The sequence below is a fragment of the Geotrypetes seraphini genome, chromosome 8 (genome assembly GCF_902459505.1).
Source record: "Geotrypetes seraphini chromosome 8, aGeoSer1.1, whole genome shotgun sequence".
In the NCBI taxonomy this organism is placed as follows: Eukaryota; Metazoa; Chordata; class Amphibia; order Gymnophiona; family Dermophiidae; genus Geotrypetes; species Geotrypetes seraphini.
The window spans coordinates 189,809,359-189,832,700 of NC_047091.1; the positions used below are offsets into that span (position 1 = coordinate 189,809,359).

At 43.6% G+C, this 23,342-nt stretch overlaps 1 protein-coding gene across 4 annotated transcripts in view; it reads left to right on the top strand.

Annotated features, from left to right (window-relative positions):
• The window catches only part of SUDS3 (SDS3 homolog, SIN3A corepressor complex component), a 213,278-nt gene that overhangs the window by 31,338 nt on the left and 158,598 nt on the right, over positions 1-23,342 (top strand). For all 4 annotated transcript variants that reach the window (XM_033957288.1, XM_033957289.1, XM_033957287.1 and 1 more), the window contains exons 3-4: positions 2,261-2,316; positions 20,660-20,731. In XM_033957288.1, the coding sequence (XP_033813179.1) occupies positions 2,261-2,316; positions 20,660-20,731 (128 nt within the window). The remainder of the gene's footprint in view (positions 1-2,260; positions 2,317-20,659; positions 20,732-23,342) is intronic.

The following is a 23,342-nucleotide window of genomic DNA, read 5'->3' on the forward strand; positions in this document are numbered from 1 at the left end:
AATCTCCTCTGGTAATCCAAGTACCCTCAAATTGTTCCTTCTTGCACGATTGGACAAATCCACAAAATCCCTTCTTAATGCTTCAATTTCTTTATGATCCTTTTTATACAGTACTTTTTCCTCCTCCACATTTTTCCACCCGTTTTTCTAAACATTCCATTTTCAAATCCACTGCATTTAACCTTTGAGTTAAACTCACTATCTCTCCTTTCACCTCCTTTATGTCTTTTGAATTTTCCAAAACGATATCTTTTATTGTTTGTATTTCTCTCATAAGATCTCTGTTATCAATTTCATCCGCTGGCAACGGCACCATCTGCTGGGAAGTGGAGTCAATTTTTGATCTTTTAACAGACCCCTGATCCAGCTCCAGCCACGGAAGATTTACTTTGTCTGCCCGACGCCATTCTTATACTTCTTTTCTCTCACTAATTTTGTCTTTCCTTTAAACTTTTACCGCTATTTTTAAAAATCAAGCTGCCTGTCACCATGGAGCCGTTCCCTCACGCAGCCATCTTCGTTCGCCTCGAAGCCACCTGGTCTAAAGTTATTTTAACCGTCTGGTTTGATTAATTTGTTTTTCTTTTTTACACCAATTCTATTATTATTTGCATTGAATTATGATTTTGCAATCAAATCACATTTTTATTAAACTTGAAACTTGAAACTTTCGTATATGCTTTTTTTTTTAAAACTCTTTATTCATTTTTATACTTTCATCAAGTGTACAGAATTCATACTAAACACTATTAATTAGACCACTTGAACATCTTATCATTATATCTTATAAATATAAATGCAACCCTCCCCCCACCCTCCTTCTAATCACATTATTCATTATAAGATCATAAACCCTCCCATTAAACCCTTCCCCTCTTTCAACACTAAATGGTGTATAATTAATAGAAAAATGGCATTAATCATGACAAAAATGTTAATGGCTCCCATATTTTTATAAAACTATTATACTTTCCATTCTGTACCGCCAATGATCTTTCCATTCTATATAGGTGACACAACGAATTCCACCAGAAATTGAAATTAAGTCTTTCCAGTTTTTAGTAATATGTTGGATGGCAACTCCTGTCATGATCAATAAAAGTTTATTGTTACATGATGATATCTGACTCTTTTTTCTCATGGACATTCCAAATATCACAGTATCATAAGATAATGCTACATGATTTTCCAGTAAACAATTTATTTGATCCCAGATTGAATTCCAAAAGGCTAAGATATGGGGACAATAATACAAGAGATGATCCAACGTCCCTACATCTAGATTACAATGCCAGCATCTATTAGACAAGGAACTATTTAATTTTTGTAATCTAACTGAGGTCCAAAAAGTTCTATGTAATAAAAAAAACCACGTTTGCCTCATAGACGCTGACATTGTACATCCTATTCTCCAAGACCAAATTTGTGGCCATTGAGATGCTGAAATCTGATGCTTAATTTCAATGCTCCAAATATCCCTAAGACCATTTTTAGGCTTTTTTTTAACCAAATCATTAATAGTTTTATACCACTGCGCGGCCTGGTGACCCAGAAAGTCCGCCTGAAAACATAAAAATTCCATATTGTATTGAGTATTAAGAGTTTTCCATTCAGGGAACCCTGCCTGAATGGCCTGCTTCAATTGCAACCAACGAAAACATTGTGATTTATGAAACCCAAATTTATGTTGCAATTGTGTAAAATCAAGCAGGTTACCATTAGAAATAACATCATTTAAAGTTTTTTTTTGTTTGTTTGTTTTTTTAATAAACCTGTAAGCTTCTCTCCTTTTCAGGACAGTTGTAACATAACTGTTTTTGGTCTCAGACATTTAAACAGTAATTGCATGGATGTAAATGGTTAATATCTTTCAAATTAAAATAAAAAGATGGAATGACATTTAAACAGAATGGAACTGATAAACGGTATTTTGATACCGGTCACCCATGCTAATAAATTTCTGCTCTCATTGATCTTGTATGAGCAAAATAAGCTTATTTTCAGATTGTCAAGAAGTTACATATTCTAATTCAGTTGAGAACATTTTAAGGTAACTTTCAACCATAATCAAAAGTCTCAGACATCATCCATCTAATTTCCTTGTCTTTCTGGCCTGCTTGATTGATGAGTATTTCTGATACTGTAGGAAGTAGATGTTTTGCATGTCTGTCCTGTTGGGGGAGACCCTGAAGATGAGAAATTTTAGTTTTGATTTAGCGGGATGTCACTGATATTTATTTTTACTTGCTTCCTTTTTTAGGATGTATCAAGACAAATTAGCATCCCTCAAGAGACAGTTGCAACAGTTACAGGAAGGTAGGAGTTCAGTATTCTCAGTGTAAATTGGCAGCCGTTTTTCTTAAATTATTTTGCTTGATGACTAGTTCAAAGTGGGGTATCTGGGTTCAGCATCCAAACCCCTTTGCTTACGCCTCTAAAAAAATATTTGAGATTTGATTGTCTCATACAGATATGCCAAAGTATTATTAAACTTTAAAGTAAACAATCTAAAAAAACACTCCTGTTTTATGCCATTCACGGAGTGGCGCGGGACCAGGCAGGAAGCGAAAAGCTCGTGATCCTGCCTTATGCACCGCTCTGCAGCAAGAAAGGAGGCAGCCGTCCAGCAGGAGTGTGGAAAGCTCCTGGTGAGACCACGCTGGACCACCGACATTTAAAAAAAGGTACTGGGGCGGGGGGAGGTGTTAAAAAAATTGTATTTGCATTTTATGGAGTGAAAAATGTGGTAATTTTTATCTGACCCTCATGAACCATCTGAAACCCATCCATGGACCATCTAAGGGTCCAGGGACCCCCAGGTTAAGAACCCCTGCCTTAGGGAGCACTGATTGTGTCTCTGCATGGTGAACATTGAGAGCTCTTTACAGTGGTTACTTAATAAAATTGTTGATTGATTTCCCTCTGAGCGTTTTGGAAGGTTATTTGTCAAATCCTACTTTTTTTGACTGCTTATAAAAATAAACACCTTTTTATTCCATTAAAATTTTAAACATAAAATAAAACATATCAGCTTGTTGGAGAACTAAAGCCAAATAGAGCTCACACAAGCCCAATCAAGGTTCAGTTCATGCCATGCCATAGCCTGAGATGTTTTAGTTGCCCTTTTTTAAAAATAAATTGAAAGTACATTTATACATGGGGGGAGGGTATAAAGTTTTATTAAGGTTTGATCAATTGATAATATTTATATGATATTTGTTGATTAAAATATTTGTGGGAGAGGTGGGGAGGGTATAAATGTATGTTTTTAAGATGATGTTAAAAGAAATACAAGTGATGTTTACAAGGTTTAAATGATGCAATATTGTGTTCTTGATTTAAGATGAAAAAAAATAAATAAATTGGGCTGTTTATAGTTTTGTTTGACAGCAGAACCTGATCAGTGTCGATCACAGCCGCTGGCAGGAAGGCAGTGTTTTTGGACTGTTTTCACAATTACAATTGTGGCTTTAGGGGTTCTCTGGCTTGACTTCTAGAGATACAAAAAAGATGGGTTTATGTACGTTTTTGTGGTGGGTTGATATCTGGGTTGTACAGGTTCTTTGTCTTTTGTTTTGTTACTTCATTTCCCTTTTCCTGCCATATAGCTTTTGTATGCTTGTATAGGATTGATATTCTATGATCTCCACAGTTGGTTTAGAGATTTGTGACCATCTCTGGAAAAAGTCGCCAGAAACAAAAAAACAAGATTCTAATTCTGTTAGAACAAACAGTTTGCTATATGGTAGTCCAGACCCCATGCTTTTATATGAAAAAGTAAAGTTACAGAAGTTCAAACATATAACTTCCAGACCTATCATTTAGTGTGTAATCATTCTCAACATTTTGGATCTGCAACTTTAGTTACCTTTTTTTCCCAGACATGATTACATTTTTGCTAGCTTTGGGTTGCAGGTTTAGAAACTGGCACCATTTGGCTCTTTAAAGTGGGTTTCTGATTCTATCTTTTGTTGCTTGTTTTATCTTATACAAAGTGAGGCAAAAAAGTAACCCCCCTAGAGTTTTTTTGCTGTCTTCTTAGCAACAAATTTTAACATGAAATTTTACAGATTTATTTGTTGTTAGCTATGTTTGTGCTGAGTGTAATATCTTTAAACATGGCAAAGCCAATGCTAGATTTTTTAGTGTTATTGCCTGCAATTTTTTTGCATGCTCAAAAAAAAAAAAAAGTTTGCATGTAAAAACTACCAATTGAAAAAGAAAATGGAGGTACCAACTTGTTAATATCAAAGTAATGTAGACTTTTGTAAACAATAATTTGAATAGTTTTGTATTTAATATAGGTTACAGATAATTTCTTTAAAGTAACCGTGGGAAATAATCTCATGTAATTCTTTAATGTCTTATCTCAATCTCAGGCCTTTTACACTAGCATTTTTCAGTGCAAGACTTGAAGGCCAGTGATTGTGTCCATTCATATTCCGATTCTCCGTAAAGAATGACATGGAGATGGTTTCCTGTGGTTATCTGTGGGGACTAGAACAGTGATGAATTTTGTCACTGTGTCATTCTCTAATCAGAACCATTCTGATTCAAAATGCTTTAAAAAAAAAAAAAATTATTATCTGCAATTTAAACATGGTAGAACAACTTCAGTATTGAGCTTCAAGTTCTTGAGGTGATACGCTTGGATCAAAGGCAATAGTGGCTGCGTATTACCTGAAGAAATCTTGCTGGCATGTCTGCAAAATTCTGACACAATAATCGTAACATATGAAGGCAGGTACTTTCAATACTTTCATTAACCAGTGGTAAGCAGGTTCATGTTTGTAAGGAAAAACAAATGCAAACAATCTCAACATTGCTCCATAGTTCTCACTTCTTTCCTCACACCAGCTTTTACAGGGTGGTTTCCTCCTTGCTGAGTTTCAATACCACTCTGGCAGGAAAGGTAAGAAAAAAGAAAAAGAAACCCTCCCACAGCCAGAGCAACTCAAACAGAGCAGTTTTTTTAAAGGGAAGATCCCCCCCCTACACACACACACACACCTCTCTTTCTTTTTCGTACAGAGGTTTCTGCCTTTCAGCACAGTCATGAAAAAATATATAGTTCAGCAAACAATGATGCTATTCCTTTCCACCTTAAGGACCCACCTCCGTATGCTCAGGAAGTGTTGCTGGCTTCTCTGGCCACCCAGTTATGTCCATTTCCTCACAGACCTCTGGTCCTTCTGTGGCTTGAGGCAGTGACAGACCTTCCTCTGCCATTTCTACCTCCTTGCCTAGGCACAGCTCAGGAGAACAGCTTTGCCATTCATGTTCCTGCCCCCTTTCCTGATTCAGAACGTTTTCTTTGTTTGTAATAGCCATGCCCCCTAAACCTGGGAAGTGGGATGGGGCTTGGCTTCTTTGACTACAGAGCATAGCTTTTATCCCAGAACAAGCAGGCAGCCTATTCTCACATACTTTTCACTTCTCTATTACCCTCCAGGTACTTTAGTTAGATTGTGAGCCTTCGGGACAGTAAGGGAATTTTTCAAGTACCTTTCTTATTTCTAATCTTAATGTATATTTTCTGTAAACCGCTTAGAACCTAACGGATGTAGCGGTATATAAGAAATAAATTACATTACATTACATATGGATGACGTCATCAGTCTTCAAGCAGACTTGCTTGAAGAAACCCGAAGTTTTGAGTCGACCGCACCGCACATGCATGAGTACCCTCCCGCCCAGTGTTGGGCGCGTCTCCTCAGTTCTCAGTTTTCCGCGGAGCTGAGAAGTCCGTCTTTGACTCTCTGCGTTTAACTTCGTTACTTTGTGCCTTCTCTGAACCACGGTTTGTATTTTTTTCTTCACGAATCGCCGTTCTTGCTTTATTTCTTTTATTTCTAGTTTAAAAAAAAAAAAAAAATTTCAATCTTCCGACCGTCTGCCGGGGCAGGCCGCTTGGCCGCAGCCCAATGCCTTCGATTTTGCGGTGGCTATTTTTCCTTCTATGTCCCAGCCTGTCACGGGCTTCAAGAAGTGTAGCCAGTGCCAGCGTGCGATTTCCCTTATGGACCCACACCGTCGGTGCCTTGGGCCGGAACATCACCCGAAGTCGTGCGAGCACTGTGCTACTCTTCAACCTCGAGTCCTTAAACGTCATCATCGTTTGGTGGAGAAGCTGTTCGAGATGGATTCTTCCTCCGATCCCTCGACATCAAAGGCTCCCTCGGCCTCACCTTCGACCGAGACTCCTACTGCTTCCACCTCGAGCCTCATCAGACCTTCGTCGTTTGCAGCGGCTCTCTCTTCGACACCTGCTGTACCTTCCCCTGTTTCTTCAGGTCAGATAGCTCAGCAGAAAGTTCCAGCGGTGGTGCTTAAAGTGCCTAAGACTTCCAAGTCGAAGCACATTTACACTGCCTCGGTGGAACCTCCAGCCAAAGCACGTGGTCTGGTTTCAGACACGGATTATTCTTGCCAGCATCTTTCCAGACCATGTTAGAGAAGCAATTCATTCAGTTCCTTACTAATATGGGACCGAAGCTTTTTCCTCTCATCCAGCCTGGGCATTCAGCAGACTCCCGCGAAGTCGAGCTGCTTCCTTTGCCCCAGTCTGAACTTACACACTCTTTGCAGGGAACAGAGTCTCTGCAAGTGTCTGGTCTGGCATCCAAGCATGTGAAGCAAGGAGCCGAATCTTTGCAAGTGCCTTGGCAGGAATCCTCACACTCTATACAAGGAGCAGAGTCTTTGGGAGTGTATCGAGGTTCCTCCATCAAGCCTCTGGAGCTTCGATCTACAGCCTCCAGTCCTATCCATTCTTGGTGGCATTGGCTGCTTCTGTCTCCGAGGCGAAGTCTCCTCGATCTTCGAGATCTGCTTCCAAGCACCATTCTCACCGACGATCGAGGCCTTCAACGAGGCATACTTCCAGGCATAGTTCTTCTAAAGAATGTCCCTCTTCAACTAAGCCTCGCTCTACTCCTACTTTGACTAGATCGCCGACTCCTCGCTCGAGGTCTCCACTTCCGAACCTCGAGGATGCAGCGGTTTCGATTGCTTTGTCCAAGTCTCCCTATTCTTTTGATGCCTTTTTTCCTGCTGAAGCTTCATCTTCGACCCTTTTCTCGGGGAAAGAAGGGGTACAACTAATTGCCCCAGTTACTATTGATAATACGCCACTTAAACCAACTACTTCCATCAAAATTTTAGGTGTTCTCATAGATAACAAATTAACATTTCGTCCACAAATTAGTGCATTGGTCAAAATTTGTTTTTATAAATTAAGGATGATTAGATCATTAGTTCCCCTCCTTGGTACTAATTCCCTGAATGTGTTAATCCATACACTTGTAATATCTAAAATGGATTACTGTAATTCTTTATTAAAAGGGATCTGTCTAAAAGATATAAAGCGTCTTCAACTAATCCAAAACACAGCCATCAAGATTATTTCAGGTGCAAAGAAATTTGACCACGTTACCCCACTGTTACAAAAAACCCACTGGTTGCCTGTTATACATAGGATAACATATAAAATTGTTCTCCTGACCTTTAAAACTTTACAGGCTAACACCCCAGCATTTATAGACAGACTCTTGATTCCGTACGACCCCCCCCCCAGAGCCCTCAGATCCACTTCACAGTATACCCTTAATGTTCCATCTTTGAAAATAATTGGTACGCTTCGTACCTTAATCTTTTCTGTGACTGCTCCTATGACTTGGAATTCTCTTCATTTATATTTAAGAATTGAAAAAAACTTACAAAAGTTCAAAAGCAGCCTAAAGTGTTTTCTTTTTAAAGATGCCTTTAGCTGACCACATGATACAATTATTTTTAATAGTGTTCAAAAGGTTACACTCATCTATTGGGAAAGTGTCCACAATTATTTCTTTCTGTCTTATTATTCTTAACCTTCCCTATTCCCTTTTGTAACTGGTTTCGCCAATGCCAAAATTTTGGGGGGTCAGGGACCGTCCAATATTGAAGAATACATTTCTTGGCCAATAAACTCATCTTCCTACACAGCACCCGATGACCCCTTAAATGACTCTGGCAAATCCAAAACAAAATGGGTCGAAAAACTACGTAAAGTTCTCACAATTATTTTTGACATATAGAAACATAGAAAGTGACGGCAGATAAGGGCCAAGGCCCATCAAGTCTGCCCACACCAATGACCCTCCCCTACCTCCCTTTGTGAAGAGATCCCACCTTTCGATCCCATTTAGCTTTAAAATCAGGCACACTGCTGGCCTCAATTACCTGTATCGGAAGACTATTCCATCGATCTACCACCCTCTCGGTGAAGAAGTACTTCCTGGTGTCGCCATGCAATGTCCCTCCCCTGATTTTCCATGGATGCCCTCGTGTTGACGTGGGTTCCTTGAAGAAGAAGATATCCTCCCCTACCTCAATACGGCGCGTGAGGTATTTGAATGTTTCGATCATGTCCCCTCTCTCCCTGCGTTCCTCTAGGGAGAAGAGCTGTAATTTATTCAGCCGTTCCTCATACGGGAGCTCCCTGAGCCTTGTTACCATCCGTGTGGCCATTCGCTGGACCGACTCAAGTCTCAGCACATCTTTGCAGTAATGTGGTCTCCAGAACTGTACACAATATTCCAGATGGGGTCTCACCATGGACCTATATAATGGCATTATGACTTCGGGCTTACGGCTAACGAAACTCCTGCGTATGCAACCCATGATTTGTCTGGCCTTAGATGAAGCTTTCTCCACTTGAGTTGCAGTCTTCATGTCCTCACTGATGATTACCCCTAAGTCACGTTCCGCTACAGTTCTCTCTAGGATCTCACCATTAAGACTGTAAGTCTTACATGGATTTTTGTTGCCAAGATGCATGACCTTGCATTTTTTGGCGTTGAAATTTAGTTGCCAGGTCCTGGACCAATTCTCCAGTAGGAGGAGGTCATGTGCCATACTATCGGTCTTGGATTTGATGTCGGGTCCTGTTGTGTTCTTGTCTACTATATTGCATATAGGATATTATTCTTTTCCAAAAATTTTAAATAATGGGACAAGTCCAAAATGTATGACTCTGTAAGTTATAAAAACGAATAAAAAATTTAAAACAAAAAATTAACATTCAGTTTTTCCATTTTTCTGCTTTCTTCTCAAAATCTATGTTTCCATGTCTTACCTTCCCTTCCTATCTCTCTCCTTCCCTCACTATTTCCATGGTCTGACATATCTCTCCTTCCTCCCCCAGTGTAACATTTCTCTTTTCCTTCCTCCTTTCTGCCCCCTGCAGTCCATCTCTCTTCCCTTCCTCCTTTCTGGCCCCCCTCCCAATCCAACATTTCTCCCTCTTTTCTACCAGTGCAACATTTTTTTTCTCTCTTCCTTCTGCATGCTTCTCCTCTGGTCCTTCTTCCCTCAACCAAACAACATCTCTCTCTCTCTCTCTCTCTCTCTCTTTCTCTCTCTCTCTCTCTCTTTCTCTTTCTCTCTCTCTTTCTCTTTCTCTCTCTCTCTCTCCCTCGCCCTCTTGCCCTTCTCTCTTGCCCTCGCTCTCTCACTCTCTCTCGCTCTCTCACTTTCTCAATGAGTCCAACACTTTCTACCTCCTGCACGCTCTCTCTCTCTGTCCTTGCCTCTTCCCTCAGTAGCATCCCTCCTTCCCAACCCAATATGCTCTCTCCTCATGCACCATCTCACCCTCCCCTCCAGTGTGTAGCACCTTTCCTTTCCATCCCTTTCTGACAGATCCAGCAGTACCTCTTCTCCCTTCTTTTTACATCCCCCCTATCCAGCAATACCCCTTCTCCCTTCCTTTCTCCCCTGTCCAGCAATACCTGTATTTTGCAGCCGTGGTCTGTATGTGATCTCGCACACTTAGAAACATAGAAACATAGAAATAGATGGAAGATAAGGGCCACGGCCCATCTAGTCTGCCCACCCCAATGACCCTCTCCTACTTTTTTCTGTGAATAGATCCCACGTGTCTATCCCATTTGGCCTTAAAATCAGGCATGCTGCTGGCCAGGAAGAGAGGGTCCAGCGCCGACATCAGCTGACTTGCAACTTCCTGCTGCCGTTGCATATGCCGGGACTCTTGCCTTTGCGTATCCGGCAGATACTGTGGGGGGGGGGTGACATGTAAAATGTATCAAAAATGACAGATTTTAGTGTCTACCCCCATAGTGTTTTCAGGCTCGCTGAGATGAATACTCATCATTACATTACATTAGAGATTTCTATTCCGCCATTACCTTGCGGTTCAAGACAGATTACAAAAGAAATAAAAAAACAGAGGATTACAATGGAAGAACATTTGTCCTTTCTGGAGAGGTAAAGAGTAGGTTATGTAGTTTCTGTGTGGCAGGAAGAAGGAGGGGGGGGGAAAGGACGGTAAGTTTGAAGTTAGGGCTGTTTCAGGAATTTCTTGAAGAATGTAGTTTTTATTTCTTTTCTGAAGTTAGGGCTGTTTCAGGAATTTCTTGAAGAGTATATCATAACTCTGAAACGCACGGAGAGACAATGGCTGAAATTTGGCGACAACATAGAAAGACAGACTAAAACTGAAAGAATACAAAAATCTCATAACTACAAAACGCACAAACTTCTACGCAAAAAAAATAGACTACCCCAACACCAAGAACCTATTTAAACTAGTTAAGAACCTATTTAAACTAGTTAACAATCTATATGATATACAGGCCTTTTCACGCCACACCACAGACTCCCCTCCCTCAGCAGATGCTCTGGCTGAATTCTTTAACAACAAAATCAATGTCTTAAGATCCAACCTACCACCCTCCACATCCAACCATCTGAACTACCCTGTTGCCCAACACACAAACGATCCCAGAGTAGACATGTACTGGAACAATTTCTCTATCCCTACCTGGAATCACTTCAGCAAACTCTTCTCAAAATACGTCGATTCATACTGCAGTCTAGACAGCTACCCACCAAACGTCATGAAAGCTGCTCCAGTCCCCTTCAAAGCCTCGCTATACGATTGGCTCTCCTCCCTATTACTGTCGGGTACATTTCCCGAGGAGTTAGGTCACATACTGATCACACCTATTGTAAAAAAAACCCATCAAGCTGACATCCAACTACAGGCCCATTGCAAACATTCCCTTCTTTGTAAAGCTGATGGAAGGCCTGGTAAACCAGGACTTAGTATCTTACCTGGACAAATTCAACATTCTTCACGACAACCAATCAGGCTTTCGATCCGGGTTCAGCATGGAAACGGTTATTGCCTCATTACTGGACTCCCTCCTGAGCCTATTCAGCCAAGGCTCCAATGCACTAATCCTTCAACTAGACTTAAGCAGCGCCTTTGACTTAGTCGATCACACCATCCTAATTGACTGCTTGGAGACTATTGGTCTCTCAGGCAAAGTACTAAAATGGTTCCGAGGCTTCTTGACTAAACGAACGTACCGAGTCTATAGCGACAATATCCAATCCTCCAGCTGGGTTAACCCATGCGGTGTCCCACAGGGTTCCCCCCTATCCCCTACTCTATTCAACATTTACCTCGCCCCACTGGCAAATCTATTGCAAAAAGCAAAAATCAAATTCTACATCTACGCCGACGATATCATCATACTCCTGCCTCTAACAAGCCTGAACCCAGAGACGAAGATTCATCTAGCACTAATTCTAAAACAAATCGAAACATGGATGACAAGAGTTCAAACTGAAGCTCAACCCCCAAAAAACCAAATTCTTCCTGGCTAGCCCAAATGACAAAATCAAAGATACTACAATAACCCTCAATGGACAGAACTTCCCTATTGTCGATACCATAAAAATCCTAGGAGTGACACTGGACCGCTATCTCACCCTAGATACGCATTCAGAGCGTTTAATCAGAAAGGGCTTCTCGACACTATGGAAACTTAGAACCATCAGAAAATACTTCGACTCAACATCATTCCGCTTACTGGTGCAATCCTCCATCCTAAACCTACTTGATTACTGCAATATTATCTATCTGGGGTCGCTCAAGAAAACCATTCAAAAACTCCGAATCATACAAAACTCAGCTGTGCAACTGATTTTCGGCCTAAAGAAATGGGACCACATAACCCCCTACTACCAAAAACTCCACTGGTTGCCCCTGGAGGCAAGAGTATTGTTCAAATTTGCTTGTCTCTGTTTCAAAGCCCCTCTGTACCTGGTCTCCCACTTCAAACTAGACTGCTCCACCAGGCCTACACGCAGAATACGCATGTTCAGCCACCCTACGATAAAAACCTGCCAATACTAAAGATTTCCTTGACAGAACGCTGGCCTTCCAAGCAAGCCTACAGAACGACTGGCTAAGCAGCACCATCATGCACTCCTCATCCTATCTCAACTTCAGAAAACTAATCAAAATCAACCTGTTCAACCGATTCTTGACCAGGAATGCCTAAAGTCTTCACTGCTTTCCCACACAGTATGACCTACCCTTCTTTGTAAATCTCCTCGACCTACTTCCTTTTGACCAAAATCTCCCAAAGCCTTCACTACTTACCCCACACTGTACGACCTGCTCCCTATTGACTCACTCTTATTGCAAACCGTCCCTACAATGTTACCTTACTCTATACAATCAATCATGCACTCAAAGCCTTCTTGTTTCTGTTTTTTCGCTGTATGTTCCAGCTCTTCTATTCTGCACTGCACTGAATTGTACTCAAAGACTTCATTGGTTTTTTTTTTCGCTGTATGTCCAGCTCTTCTTTATTGTAAACCGCCTCGAACTAACTTGGCTTTGGCGGTATATAAACAATAAATTATTATTATTATTATTATTTCAACTAAACTTGGTATACATAAGACTTAGGGCTAGATTCACCAACCTGCTCAATTGGGCCCAATCCTGGCAGGTCCGACGAATTCTGCAAACTTAAATATGCAGATGTAGGCGATCGGAGGAACGCCCCCATCCGCCTGCCCAGATCGCTGGTGTGCGATTCCCGCACATGCACAGACCATCTGCTTTCCCTGCAGAAGGTCTGCGCATGTGTTTTGTGTCCCTTTTTATTTATTTTTTTTCAGGCCCCGACTCTCCTGTTCCTGTTATTGGCGGCAGCCTCTTCTCTGCAGTGCGAGCCCTCGGGTTGAAAGCAGGGCTGGACTGCGGTGTGCAGCCCTGCTTTCAACCCGCGGGCTCGCACTGCAGGGAAGGCAGCAGACATCAGTCTGGGTGGCAAGATGAGCTATTTAAAATTGTCAGGGAGCCATCAGGCACTGCTCTCCCCCCTGCCCCAGGACTTCTGCAGCCCCTAAAACAGGCAGCGAGATCAGGGCAGCAGAGAGAAGAGCAAAGTGCAAGGTGGCAATGGAGCAAGAGAGTCGGCAGAGAGGTGTGTGATTGGTCCCCAGCAGTCGCTTCTTCAGTTGATTGGCCAGCCCAGTCGGATCAAGAATTTTGTGTTGTGAATCTCTGCTTCCCTACTTTTGAATGTCCCTCCTCATTTGCATGCACGGATCGGAATCGGATAGAGGCAGGTTAGTGAATTGGGTCTGGGTCGCCAAGGGGTCGCTTAGTGGTTGGGTCTTGATCAGTGGGCTTAGTGAATCTAGCCCTTAGTATCTGGGCACAAATACTGGAGGGGGGAGGGGTGACATGGGTAGATGGGAACAGGGTGACATCGAAAACGACAGATTACATATTATGTTATACTATGATATATAACATGTGTATATTTTTTTATTGAAAATATGATGAAGGGTGGGTGGTAGGGGGGTTATTGATTTTACTAGATGTTTATATGGCAGATATCAAAGTGCTATTCTGGAATAATTTGTTGTAATATACTCTTTTGTGCATTTGTTTACTTTGAAAACGAATAAAGAATTAAAAAAGAAAACGACAGATTAGTGTCTAATCCATAAATGCATGGAGAGATTTCAACCAAACTTGGTATACATATCACTTACTATCTGGTGAAAAATACTGTGGGGGTGGGAAGGGGGTGAGATGTAAAAATTATTGAAAGAAACAGATACTAGTGTCTACCCCATAGTGTTTTCGGGCTCGGTGAGATGAATACCGTATTTTCACATAGATAACGCGCACCCGTGTAAAACGCGCACACGGGTATAGTGCGCAAAAAACACAAATTTATGTACAGAAATTTTTATATACCGCGCGTGCTGCCCGACTCTTCTTTCCCCCGTCCCGACTCTCCTCTGGAGACCCCGACTCTCTTTTCGCCCGCCCCGACTCTCCTTTCCCCCTTGAAGTCCTGTCCCTACCCTGAAAGCTTGATGCCCCCCGACGTCCGATTCAACCCCCCCGCAGGACCGCTCGCACCCCCACCCCGCAGGACCGCTCGCACCCCCACCCCGAAGGAGCGCTCGCACGCACCCCCACCCCGAAGGAGCGCTCGCACGCACTCCCACCCCGAAGGAGCGCTCGCACTCCCACCCCGAAGGACCGCTCGCACCCACACAGCCTCCCCCCCTCCCCCATGGAGAAGCTGTCTACCTTGTTTCCGGATGCCAGCGAGCCCAGCTGTTTCCTCTGCCGGCGGTCCCGCCCCTTCTCTGAGCTCTGCTGCGCTGCTTTTTCTTCCGGCGGTCCCGCCCTTTCTCTAACATCATAGAAAGGGCAGGACCGCCTGAAGAGGAAGCAGCGCAGCACAGGGCTCTGAGAAGGGGCAGGACCACCAGCAGAGGAAGCAGCTGGGCTGGCATCCGGAAACAAGGTAGACAGTTTCTCCATGGGGGAGGGGGGGAGGCTGTGGGGGTGCGAGCGGTCCTTCGGGTGGGAGTGCGAGCGGTCCTTTGGGGTGGGAGTGCGAGCGCTCCTTCCGGGTGATGAATCAGGAGGGGGGGGGAAACTATGTAAAAAAAAATTTGTACAACGCGCAAGGGTATGCGCAGTTTGTAAAAACCACGTATAACGCGCGCGTTATATGCGAGAAAATACGATAATCAACATAATTCTGAAACGCATGGAAAGATTTCAACCAAACTTAGAAACATAGAAAATGACGGCAGAAAAGGGCCACGGCCCATCAAGTCTGCCCACTCTAATGACCCACCCCCATATCACTTACTATCGGGGGAAAAATACTGTGGGGGTGGGAAGGGGTGACATTACATTACATTACATTAGGGATTATCAAAACCAACAGATAGTGTCTAATCCATAGTTTTTGGGCTCACTGAGATGAATACTGACACTCCCCATGCCGTTTTAGTCCAAGTTCAGCCCCATAGAGAGGGACATTCCTGTGGAACATAGGGTGGGATAAATAAACACCCGGGTAATCAGCTAGTATTTTATAGATGCTGGCACCATGTGGCCCATCAATGGGTGTTAGAAAATGCTTCCCCTCGCTCCTTGTTTTTTTAATTTTTGTTTTTTCCCCTCTAGCTTATTTACTTTGCAGTCTATAGCTTACCTGGCAGCATGTTTGAAGTATTTTGAAGGTCCCTCATTAAGTAAAGCTTTTTAGTTTCTATTTTCATTTTTTAACCTTTGTTTTATTTTGATTTTAATTTTATGTATTTCTTGATCTTGCAACTTTTTTCTCCTTTATCTTACACTCCCTTTTTTTTGTACTGGTTCTTCTATTGATCACTTTTTGTGCCAGGGCATTGTCTCTATATTATGTTCAGATTGATTGATTAGTTCATGTACCCTTGAGGCAGTCAGGTGTGCCAAAACATGCCAGGCTTTGACTTGAATTAAACTTTTGACTGGACTTTAGTGAGCTCAGTGTGCCTTTATTTCCACAATTTGCTGATATTTTGTTTAACTTTATGGAATAAGGGTTTTTTTTTTTTGTCATCATTAGCCTGGTATCTCCCTGCTTTGTGTATTGTGCATTGAGATCTCAGAAGATTGCAGTTTGGTTAAATCTTGGGAGACCTCAAAGACACACCGAGGGTTTAAGTAATTTATTACAGATACTCTTTCCTTGGTCATCTCTGTGGATAAAATCAAGGTATTGAGTCATGTTCCCCAAGAATCCAGATGTTAACCTTGATGACATCTGAGGACAAGGAGGATAGCCTTTTCAGAGATTCTGCCAGTACCGAGGGCAGATGCGAGGAGGCAGATCGAGCTGCAAGCAACAAACGGATGGCTGAGGCGATGGTGTGATGAAGAGGGTTTCCTCTTCGTAAGGAACTGGTCAACAAGCTCTACAGGAGAGACGGACTGCACTTGAGCATGGCTGGGACGAGGATGCTGGCACGCAACATCCAGACCTGCATAGACATGACTTTAAACTGACAACAAGGGGAAAGCCGATAGTCGATCTGACCTCGACACATCAGACCACAGTATCAAGCAAGGATACTGAACCAGGGAATGGTGATAGAGGACTAGAGACTGAATGGACAATTTTTGGTCATAAACCCAAAGATGCATCACAGGGACCCGAGAGGCAAATAGAGCTAAAGAGCAAGGAAAAGAGGAAAAAGCCGGAACCAGAGGGCTATCCAAGAACAGAGAAGCGGGCAGAGGATGGGATAGACACACCTAAGGAGGAGAATGACCAAAATGAGGCTCGGGGACTGGCAGCCCGTGAGGAGATCGGCAGGAGCATTAATTCACGAGGAGATCCAAAAGGAAAGGTGACAAACCGGGACTTAAATTGCCTATACACAAATGCCAGGAGCCTAAGGACTAAAATGGGGGAGCTAGAAGTTATAGCCAGAAATATGGACCTAGACATAATAGGAATCACAGAGACATGGTGGTCCAAGGACAACAAATGGGATGTGGCCCTGCCAGGGTACAAACTCTACAGGAGGGACAGGACACACAAGAAGGGGGGAGGAATGCATCTCGGCAGCAGAAATCCATGCAGAACATACACCTTGAATGGAGAAGCACTAGCTAGGACTTCAGAAGAATGGGACTTGGGAGTAATCATCAGTGCAGACATGAAAGCTGCCAAACAAGTAGAGAAGGCCTCGTCCAAGGCAAAGCAAATGATGGGATGTATCAAGAGAAGCTTCGTCAGCTGCAAACCTGAAGTCATAATGCCACTGTATAGAGCCATAGTGAGACCTCATCTGGAATACTGTGTGCAATTCTGGAGGCCACATTACCGTAAAGATGTGCTTCGAGCCGAGTCGGTCCAGCGGATGGCCACTAGAATGGTCTCCGAACTCAAGGGTCTCTCATACGAAGAAAGACTGGGCAAATTACAGCTCTATACTCTAGAGGAACGCAGGGAAAGGGGTGACATGATTGAGACATTTAAATACGTCACAGGTCGTGTAGAGCTGGAAGACGACATATTCGTTTCCAAGGGACCCTCGGTCACAAGGGGGCACCCGCTTAAACTTAGAGGAGGGAAATTTAGTAGTGACACCAGGAAGTACTTCTTCACAGAAAAGGTGGTGGATCAATGGAACAGACTTCCGGTGCAGGTGATCAAGGCCACCAGCGTGCTCGACTTTAAGAATAAATGGGACATCCACGTGGGATCCCTACGAAGGTCGAGCTAAGGAACTAAGTCATATGCACTCAGACTTAATGGGGTGGGTCAGTAGAGTGGGCAGACTTGATGGGCTGTAGCCCTTTTCTGCCGTCATCTTTCTTTGTTTCTGTATATAAAGGAGACCATTTCTTCATCCAGGACAGAAACAACAGTAAGAGCGGACAGTCTAGAGTCACTATGGGTTAAGCTAACAGGGGGAGAAGGAGCTGACATCAAATTGGGACTATACTATCGCCCACCAGGACAGCCAGAAGCAAACGACCTGGACCTGGAGGCCGAGCTGAGGCAGGTGTGCAAAAGTGGAAAGGTGGTGGTTATGGGGGACTTCAACTACCCGGGAATAGACTGGGGCATTGGGCACTCAAACTGCACGAGGGAAACTAAATTCCTAGAGGTGATAAGGGACTGTTTCATGGAGCAGCTGGTCACGGAACCAACGCGAGAGGATGCCATTCTGGACCTAATCCTCAACGGGCTAGAGGGACCCGTAAAGGAAGTGGTGGTACTAGCACCATTAGGAAACAGCGACCACAACATGATCCAATACAAATTAACCATAGGAGCATCAAAGGCGAAAAGAACCACAACGACAGCACTCAACTTCAGAAAAGGAAACTACGAGGACATGAGGAAAATGGTGGGAAAAAAGCTCAACAACAGCTCAGGAAAGATGAAGACCGTAGAGGAAGCCTGGACACTGCTTAAAGGCACAGTGCTCGAGGCACAAGACCTGTACGTCCCAAGGTTTAGGAAAGGGTGCAAAAAAAATCGAACTAGAAACCCAGCGTGGATAACAAATGCAGTTAAAAAGGCGATAGGTGACAAGAAAGCATCCTTCAGAAAATGGAAAAAGGAACCAACAAAGGAAAACCAGAAAGACTACAAAAGACACCAGAAAGAATGCCATCGAGAGGTCAAGAAAGCGAAGAGAGAATACGAGGAAAGACTGGCAGGAGAAGCAAGAAACTTCAAACCCTTCTTCAGGTATGTGAAAGGGAAACAACCAGCCAGAGAGGAAGTGGGACCGCTGGACGACGGAGACAGGAAAGGAGTGATAAAGGAGGAAAAAGAGATAGCTGACAGGTTAAACAAATTCTTCTCGTCAGTCTTCACCAGAGAGGACACATCCAACATCCCAGAGCCCGAGGAGATTATAACCGGAGACCATGATGAAAGGCTGGTGCAGCTAGAGGTAAGCAAAGAGGATGTCCTCAGGCAGATAGACAGACTGAAGAGTGACAAATCACCGGGCCCAGACGGTATCCACTCAAGGATACTAAAAGAACTGAGAAACGAAATAGCAGAAATACTTTGCCAAATATGTAACCTCTCCGTAAAAACTGGGGAGATCCCTGAGGACTGGAAAATAGCAAATGTCACGCCCATCTTTAAGAAGGGATCAAGGGGTGACCCGGGAAACTACAGGCCTGTGAGCTTGACCTCAGTTCCGGGAAAGATGATGGAAGCACTGGTTAAAGACACAATCTGCGAACACATAGAAAACAATGTACAGCTGAAGGCGAGCCAGCATGGCTTCTGCAGGGGAAGGTCACAAACTTGCTGTACTTCTTTGAGGGAATAAACAGCCAGATGGATAAGGGGGAATCCATAGACATCATTTACCTTGACTTCCAAAAAGCCTTTGACAAGGTACCTCACGAACGGCTACTTAAAAAGCTGTGGAACCACGAGGTGCAAGGGAATATCTACAGATGGATCAAACACTGGTTGGCAGGCAGGAAACAGAGGGTTGGAGTAAAGGGCCAATACTCAGAATGGCAACAGGTCACGAGCGGAGTTCCACAGGGGTCGGTGCTGGGACCTCTCCTGTTCAACATATTTATTAACGACCTGGAGACGGGGACGAAATGTGAGGATATCAAATTTGCTGATGACACCAAACTCTGCAGCAGGGTTAGAAGCACAGAAGACTGTGAAGACCTGCAAAGGGACCTAACGAGACTGGAAGAATGGGCAAAAAAGTGGCAAATGAGTTTTAATGTAGAGAAATGCAAGGTCATGCATATAGGGAAAAAGAACCTGAGGTTCAGCTATAAAATGGGGGGAATAATGCTAGGGGTGAGCAACCTTGAAAGAGACCTGGGGGTGATGGTGGACACAACATTGAAACCTTCGGCGCAGTGTGCGACAACCTCAAAGAAAGCAAACAGAATGCTAGGCATCATCATAAAGGGTATCACAACCAGGACGAAGGAAGTCATCATGCCGCTGTATCGCGTAATGGTGCGCCCGCACCTGGAGTACTGTGTCCAGTACTGGTCGCCGTACCTCAAGAAGGACATGGCGGTACTTGAGGGGGTCCAGAGAAGAGCGACTAAACTGATAAGGGGTATGGAAAATTTTGCACACGCTGACAGGTTGAAAATGCTGGGGCTGTTCTCCCTAGAGAAGAGGAGACTTAGAGGGGACATGATAGAAACCTTCAAAATCCTTAAGGGCATAGAGAAAGTGAATAAGGATAGATTCTTCAAACTGTGGGGAGCCACAAGAACTAGGGGTCACTCGGAGAAATTGAAAGGGGACAGGTTTAGAACAAATGCTAGGAAGTTCTTTTTTACTCAGAGGGTGGTGGACACATGGAATGCGCTTCCGGAGGATGTGATAGGCCAGAACTCTGTACAGAGGTTCAAGGAAGGTTTGGATAGGTTCCTGGAGGATAAGGGGATTGAGGGGTACAGATAGAACTAGAGGTAGGTCATAGAAGGGGTCAGAAACCACTTCACAGGTCATAGACCTGATGGGCCACCGCGGGAGCGGACCGCTGGGCGAGATGGACCTCTGGTCTGACCCAGTGGAGGCAACTTCTTATGTTCTTATGACATATTTATGTTTCAACACAGGATGAACGATGTGGGTCCTGATCAACTTCTATTTGAAAAAGAATATAATTAGTCTTGAAAAAACTTCCTTTTACATCATAATTTTTTTCCTTTTGAAACAGATTTACTTTGAATTTAGAATTACCAGGGCCAAGGGCTCAATTGCCAGCCTTTTCAAAACAAACATTTTCCGGACTAGTAGCAGTTTCATTCTTATTATAAAGAATAATGAGTGTTTGGGTGAATTCCTTTCCTACCTGTTATGTTCTCTCACAGATGTTTTCACATGAAGACAAAAGTAACTCTTACTTAGTCCATTTGTACAAAATGCATTTCATTTAAGGTCCTGAATAATGAATGGATCCCTGAAATTGGACTTTTAAGCCACCCTTTTAATAACAATTTGCATATCTTTGTTTTAATTAGGTACACTGCAGGAGTACCAGAAAAGAATGAAGAAGCTAGATCAACAATATAAAGAGAGGATCCGAAACGCAGGTAGGTCCAAAGGATTTCTCTGTATAACAGAAACAAGGCAACAAACTTTTTGAAACTATTTTTTTAAGATTATTGGGCTAATATGATACTGTAGCCCACAATATATCATTTTGATGGTACACATAGCAAGGGTTGTCCAGAAAAACCCAAAGTTGGAAGAACTGTGTTAACTATTGATTGTGCTTGATCAGGAAATATTTTTTTTAATTGTTTAAAACCCATCCTGGGGTCGCTCAGAGCCACTGATTGCATAAGCTCATCTTGAGATAGGATAAAGCTTGCGATGCTGTTCAATTCCTTTCAGCAAAAGGACCCAATGCAGTGTGAGGCCTGTTGCAAGGAGTTGAACAGCATCTGAAGAAAACATTAAATGCTTGAGTATTTGGAACACCATTGGAAGATGACTGCACTAAGTTTAGGTATTGGCAAAGTATGTGAAATTTGGACAATCTTCTGACTTGTGTGGTAGATCGTTGACCCAAAACCCTGCCTAACAGCAGACCTTGAGCCTCTAGAGCAGCAGTCTCAAATTTGTGGCCCGTGGGCCACATGTGCTCCCCCCTCCAAGTCCTATTTTGCGGCTCACAGTCTGTACGCAATCTTGCACACTGTGCAGGAAGAGAGGCTCATTCGCTGTCGGGTATGCTGGAACTCCTGCCTTCATCTTGTCTTCACACCCCTGGACCAGCAGTGGCAGGCTAGAAAAAGGAGGTAATGAGTCCCGGCAGATACGTGAAGGCAGGAGTCATGGCATACGTTATGGCAGCAGGAAGTTTCAAGTCAGCTGATGTCGGCGCGCCTCTTCCTGCCCAGTGTGCGATATCGTGTACAGACTGTGGGCTGTAAAATAGAGGTATTGCTGGGGAGGAAGGAAGGGAGAAGGGGTACTGCTGGACAAGGGGAGCAGGGAAGGGGTACTGCTGGACAAGGGGAGAAGGGGTACTGCTGGACAAGGGAAGCAGGGAAGGGAGAAGGGGTACTGCTGGACAAGGGAAGCAGGGAAGGGAGAAGGGGTACTGCTGGACAAGGGGAGCAGGGAAGGGAGAAGGGGTGTTGCTGGAGAAGGGGAGCAGGGGTACTGCTGGACAAGGGGAGCAGGGAAGGGGAGAATGGGTAAAGCTGGACAAGGATGAGGTAAAAGGAAGAGAGAAGAGGTGCTACTGGACCTGTCAGAAAGAGAGGGAAAAGAAAGGTGCTACACACTGGAGGGGAAGGTGAGATGGTGCATGGGGAGAGAGCATGTTGGGGTGGGAAGGAGGGTTGCCACTAAGGGAAGAGGCAAGGACAGAGAGAAAGCGTGAAGGAGGCAGAAAGTGTTAGACTCATGGAGAGGGCAAGATGGATAGGGAGGACTGCAGAAGGCAGAGAGTGAAAAGTTGGACTCATGGAGAGAGAGATGTTTGGTTGAGGGAAGGAGGACTAGAGGAGAAGTATGCAGGAGGAAGAGAGAAAAGAAATGTTGGACTGGTGGAAAGGAGGGAGAAATATTGGGGTGGGAGGGGGGCCAGAAAGGAGGAAGGGAAGGAAGATGGACTGTAGGGGGCAGAAAGAAGGAAGGGAAAGAGAAATATTACACTGGGGGGGGGGGAGGAGAGATGTCAGACTACGGAAATAGTGAGGGAAGGAGATGGGAAGGTAAGACATGGAAACATAGATTTTGAGAAGAAAGCAGAAAAATTGAAAAATTGAATGTTAAGTTAATGCCAAAGATGGATGCAAGGCAGAAAGTGAAGACGGAGAAAAAAAAACAGTCAATGGACAAGAAGGCCCTGGAAACATAGTTAAAAGCACAGAAAAATAAAGTCACCAGACAATAAAGTTAGGAAAAATGATTTTATTTTCAATATAGTGATTGAAATATGTCAGTTCTGAAAAAGGAAAGGTGTTAAACTTTAACTGTGAGGGCCGTAGAAAAAAATAGTTAATCTTTTATTAAAGAAATGACAATTTTGCTTGAGGTAAAACTCTTTATAGTTTATAAATCTTTTCTTTAACAGTTAAAGGAAAAATTTATACACTATAAAGAGCTTTACCTCATGCAAAATTGTGTCTTTCTTTAATACAATGCCACCGTACATGTTCAAACGTACCTACCCTTGGACTGGAAAACAGCTAACGTCATTCCACTGCACAAAAAGGGTTCTAGGACGGAGGCTGCGAATTACAGACCGGTGAGTCTCACATCAATAGTGAGTAAACTCATGGAAACACTAATTAAACATAAATTGGATTCGATCCTGAACGAGGAGTATCTACGGGATCCCCACCAGTATGGTTTCACAAAGGGTAGGTCCTGCCAATCCAATCTAATTAGCTTCTTTGACTGAGTAACAAGGAAACTGGATATAGGGGAGTCCCTGGACGTCGTGTACTTGGATTTCAGTAAAGCTTTTGACAGCATCTCACACCGCAGGTTGTTGAGCAAGATGACATCGATGGGGTTAGGAGAAACATTAACTGCATGGGTCAGGGACTGGCTGAGCGGCAGACTTCAGAGGGTGGTGGTTAACGGCACCCTCTCCAATACATCAGAGGTGACCAGTGGAGTACCACAGGTCTTGGGCCCGATCCATTCATAAGAGACCTGACTCAGAAAGCAGAGGGTAGGAGT